This window comes from Triticum aestivum, unplaced genomic scaffold (genome assembly GCF_018294505.1).
Source record: "Triticum aestivum cultivar Chinese Spring unplaced genomic scaffold, IWGSC CS RefSeq v2.1 scaffold16887, whole genome shotgun sequence".
Lineage (NCBI taxonomy): Eukaryota > Viridiplantae > Streptophyta > Magnoliopsida > Poales > Poaceae > Triticum > Triticum aestivum.
The window spans coordinates 1-5,374 of record NW_025236346.1 but is presented as its reverse complement, the minus strand read 5'-3'; the positions used below and the strand labels follow the sequence as shown (position 1 = coordinate 5,374).

Sequence of the window (5,374 nt, the reverse complement as noted above, 5' to 3'; positions counted from 1 at the left end):
GAGTGGGCCGGATTTGATGTACGGGTTATATGGTCACATTCGGACATCCCCATTTCCTCCTCACATATTGATTTCTAGCCGGATCTGATGTATATGTTGTATGGTCACATTCGGACACCCCCATTTCCTCCTCACATATGAACTGTGTCCGGACAAAGAGGAAGGTTTTCAGAATCTCGATTGGTTAGGCTTTTTTTTCCTCTTTCCTGTCCGGGCTGTCCGCTCAGACATATGAAGAGTGCCTTGGTTGGATGGAGATGCTCTTATAGATGTGCGTAATGATGCTACTTCTCGTCCCCCGTCCTGATAATCATGATGTTTCCTTTCTATGACACCAAGTCAGGACCTTCCCGTGCTAGTCTCTGTGATTTCTAAACGGCATGATAATTTTGCACACGCTTACACAAGATATAATTTTAGATAGGTTTTATTGCAGCAAGGAACACTGATTCAAGTTTGCAGACCATACGGCAAGTTCTGCGACACTAAAGACGCTTATCCATGGAACAGAACATGACGAACAACAACAATCCATGTAAACACAACAACAACAACAATCCGTTCGGTAAATAGAATCGAGAATAGTCCTCCATGGCCTCAGGTGCAGCTTTCACCTCTCTTTAACCTGCTCCTAAGGCCTTCTCCAAACACCCACTTGATTTAAATTATAATGAACGCACTATGCTCGACTCACATTTTCTTGGGGTCCGAGCTTTCATTTTGGTAGCCTTGAAGAATTGTGCCGCAGACATTCATGGTGCGGGCATCTAATAGACTGTGGTTCCAGAGTTTAATCATAAGGAAACGCCAGCTCCTGTTCACCCAGCGAGAAATTGCAAGTCAAATAAACACCAAACAAAAAGGTGCCTTGCTAGGCGTTACAGATGATCACAAGCAGATACTACTCCCTCCGTCCCAAAATATAAGAGTGTTTTTCGACGCTAGTGTAGTGTAGTGTCAAAAACACTTATATTACCGGACAGAGGGAGTAGTTGACATCGATAGAACTATAGCTCAGCAACTTACCATAGTAGAGGAGGATTCTGTACAAGATGTTTTCCATGAAGCCGGGAGAATGCCTCACAGGCCCAAGGAATATGACCATCAGCTAGCACCCTGTAATTTAGCAATTCAGTACGAGAAATGGACATCGAGGGTTCCGTGGGTATCACTAGACCAAAATTTGTACCGCATAGGATGAACACAACTTGTCAAAACAAAGTTGTGATATCCTCTGCAGGAAAAAATATCATAGATGGTGGATACACATAGTCGAATCAAACTCAAACGAACATATTTTGTTCTGAAGGCAACAACAGAAAAAACGGAATGAAAACTTTCAATGGAGTATCATGTCGTATGAAAAAGTTCAAAAAAGAAGCATATATAGAAATAACCCATGCCCAACACGCAACAAACAGCCTTCCGACAATCATCAAAATGAGAATGACTGGAGAACAATGCATTCTGTGCAAGACGAAGACAAAATGGTACCCCCTTCTCACTGGAAACACCCCCAGCTTAACGCATCACAAAACACCTTTTAAAACAATATAAAATGATGAGGACTTGGTACTCGAAGAATTTTCATATCCAAAATTTCACAACAACTAAAATCATAAAAAAGAGATTTCCAATTAAGGAAGAACGCAAAAATAGTCCTGACCTTTGTTTCCGAACAAATGAATTCCACATATGCATAATAAGTTTCTCATGGTCTGTGACGTCAACAAAATCCTCAAGCATCTGCAACACAGAAATGTAATAACTTAAAAGGGGGAATAGTAGAAATAAATTTTTAGACAGAGACTGACTTGAGCTCACGTGCAGGCAACAGCATGAATATAAATTTTATGTTTCCGAACAAAGACGATGAAAAAAATATGACTGTATCTGACCCGTTTATCTTCAAAATCGGCGATGTCATCATCAACTTCATCTTCACTATCACGGTCCGAGAAAACTTGTTCCAGTGCCATTGGCTACAAGAAACGTAGTGAATTCGGGTCAAAGAAAAAAGAAACGTAGTAAATGCAGTCAAGCTAGATTTCAAATGTAGAAAAATAAACTGTAGATAATCCAAAGTCCAAGGTCATAATAACAAATAAATAGTATATAATACGTAAAATCCAATAAACAAAATATAATTAGGGGCAGTGCAATAACCAAACGATGAGCATCTGCATTAAAAGCAAGACAACGAAGACTGACGTACAGCCAAGCCCAACCATATAGTCTGACACTCAAACCAGACATCACGCTAGCAAGACTGGCAGTCTGGTATTTGTGTAAAATAAACACGCAAGCTCTTCCAGATCACCATATTTTATTTCAAGAGAAGCTAATCGTGAATGGAGAAGAGTATTACTACACACCAACCTCTGAGGAGAAAGAACCTAACATTTTAGACCTCGGCTATAAATCAGCATCAAATTCAAATGCTAAGTTAGAGGTTGAACTGATTATTCCCCCGTACAAAATAACTAAAGACCAGGCACCCAGAAAACAAAATGTGGATACAAAATCCTAAGGCTAAACAAGAATTATGGAACTATCAACTATGCAAACAGGCAACAGAAATAGAACAATAAAGTTTAAAGAACATAGAACAATACAATGAGAGGGTTTTTATTTTCCACACACCTGTGCCCTGTGAGAATGGAAAAACTGACATTTCTGCAGGAGTTGCCGGCTGCCAGACAGTATACAAAATAAAACAGTTAGTTTAACTTAACATTTTAAATCTTACAATGCATAATGTGATACCGGCAATGTAAACAGAAGGGCTACTTTCTGGGATCAGCTCGCTCCGCAGATAGTTTCCTTGTCTTCCCAAACTGTAGTACTGTGGGTGGTGAAAGATTGCTACCATGTAATGATTGAGCAGGATCAACAGAAGCACATGGTGCAGAAATATCTGGAAATTTTAGACAACGGAAATGGGATATGAGCACATGTAAGAAATAAACATTTGCTGCCGTAATCTGTTTCGCAGGAAACAACTTATCATGTTTGTAATATTCAGATATAACAGAAGAAAGTTGCAATAATCTTCACCTAAGGTAAGGATCTAAATGTTTCGGGTGTGTTATATTCAAAACAGCATGCAGAACTTCTCAATGCTGAAATTCTGTGTGCATGAAACAAAAAAGAACTAGCTCATTCTAAATTACCAAAAATCCAAATTCACCGGAAATTTTACTTGTTTGCCAAACTGTATGAATAAGTCAAGAAAAATATTTGGTTGACTAACAAAAAAGGAAAAGGAAATCACAAGATAAGAATGTACCATCTTCCTCCCTCTGCACAAAGTCATCTTCAGACACTGCCTGGGCGTCTTCAGGTGAATCTGAATCCATGATATGTGGATGTACATGGCTTATTTTCTCAGCTGTGGTTCCCAACATTCCCAACCTTCTACGCTTCTTAAACCTTGAGCTGATGCAACACAGTTTGGAAAATCAAACAGAGAACATAGCAGTAGCACCTTGCAAAGTGATGAATAGCTTACGAGTAGGAAAATGTTTGATGTCTTGGATCAACTCCCTCAGCCACAAGCTGAAAATAACTGGGATTATTAGTTCCAAATATTAGAAACAAAATGCTTCAATTTAAATCAATTACTAATGATTCATGGATTTACTATGCCAAGCACGTAAAACTTATGCAAAACAGATTCTGCGAGGTATCCTGCACATTCGTCAAAGAATTTTGCAGAAAGCATGGGTTGATCATCACCAAGAGGCATAATATGTGCAGCTCATGGCCTTTGCATACAAGAAAGTAGGATGAAAAGCTAAGAACAAAACTGGGAATTTAATTAGCAGAAAACCAAGGGATATTCTTGTTATGTGGGGAATAAGCTATCGCTTATCAATGGAGCGCCAGCAAAGGTCACAAGACGGATACACCACAGCTGGTCTCGGTGCTAGAGTCTGACTTACACGAGTCATATTGATTCAGTCAATCCACCCAAGCTAATTGTTTGGTGCGGTTAGTCCCTCGATTAGTCAGGATTAACTCTTTTTATTCAAATTAGTTATACCCCAAGTCATATTGATTCAATGAGTCCACCCAAGCTAATTTTTTGGCTCGGTTAGTCAGGATTATTTATTCAAATTAGTTGTACTTGTTAGGAATCCTAGAGTTTTATTCAAATTAGTTGTACTCGTTAGGAATCCTAGATACAAGGATTATCTAAATGAATGGTGCTCCATTAGGGGTGCTCTCTGCACCACCCTCTCTCCTCCTATCCTTGCGCAGCTGCGCCTAGCGCTTCCAGCCCAAGACCTAGCCCAACCCACAAACAATACCCCAAACACCAACCTCACACTAAAGGGCAGCCCGGTGCATGTAGCTCCCGCTTGCGCAGGGTCCGGGTCCGACCACTTTGGGTCTATCGTTCGCAGCCTTTCCCTACATTTCTACAAGAGGCTGTATCCAGGACTCAAACCCGTGACCTCATGGTCACAAGGCAGCAGCTTTACCACTGCGCCAAGGCTCCCCTTCAAACACGAACCTCACACTCACGAGATAATACTCTCCTACAAAATTCATTCCATGAAATCAAGCCATATAACTTAGAACACTCGGTTCAAACAGCTAACTTGGAAGTTCTAGATCTCTAATTTACCTCGGTTCTCCAGACATCAGTCTTCAGACTAACATTAACAGCCTGGCATTCTTCAGATATCTGTTTGAGCATAATGAACAAATTACCATCAAAGTATGACAACAAGCAAATAAGATTTAGTGATGGAAATTTTGGAGGTTTACCAACCCAAAACTCAAAGTGGAATAGGTCATGTGATGAGTTCAAGTGACACCCCAAACCCTAGTACCACCAGAATCACAACATTAGAGATTTTCCCTAAGAAAGTGGGCACAAAGATTGTTCCCCAAAAAATAGAAAGGTCGTGCAGAAAGCAAACACAATCCAAATTTCATCACAAAGAACATCAAGACATTAGTGGTGCAGTGAGAATAAAATGTTTGGTTTTACCTAACTGTAGCAGGTGAAATGATCCACCAGCCAATAGTGGCAATGTGAGATTTGAATAAATACAACGCAAATGGAACTTTGCATCAAAATTTACCTTGTAGCTTCGACATTTTACCAAGCAGAAGGGGCAAGCAAAATCTTCAGTGACTGGTAAGAAAAGACCAATATAAGAAACAAAATAAAACAAGAAGACCAGCATTTTCAGTAATTGCATCTTTTTTAACGGAGAATATATGACTTTTGTGTTTATGGTAATGACACAGAACTTGATTTTCACAACAAAAAAAATGCACAATTCATAATTAATCAAATGGATATGGCTGATGTTGTAAAGAGTGAAATTTATAAGCCATTTCTTAAGTTAAAAACATA

The 5,374-nt window shown here is 39.5% G+C and overlaps 1 protein-coding gene across 1 annotated transcript; it reads right to left on the bottom strand.

The window, feature by feature from the left end:
- Nucleotides 1–411: 411 nt before the first annotated feature.
- Nucleotides 412–5,149, bottom strand: LOC123176427 (polycomb group protein EMF2B; the record flags this gene model as incomplete). Its single annotated transcript, XM_044590633.1, is given in 11 exon segments — nt 412–814; nt 1,027–1,116; nt 1,667–1,746; nt 1,899–1,982; nt 2,644–2,692; nt 2,791–2,917; nt 3,290–3,438; nt 3,512–3,558; nt 4,634–4,693; nt 4,781–4,834; nt 5,097–5,149. Coding segments are annotated over 11 exon segments (917 nt in total), but the record flags the coding sequence as incomplete, so codon positions are not given.
- Nucleotides 5,150–5,374: the final 225 nt, after the last annotated feature.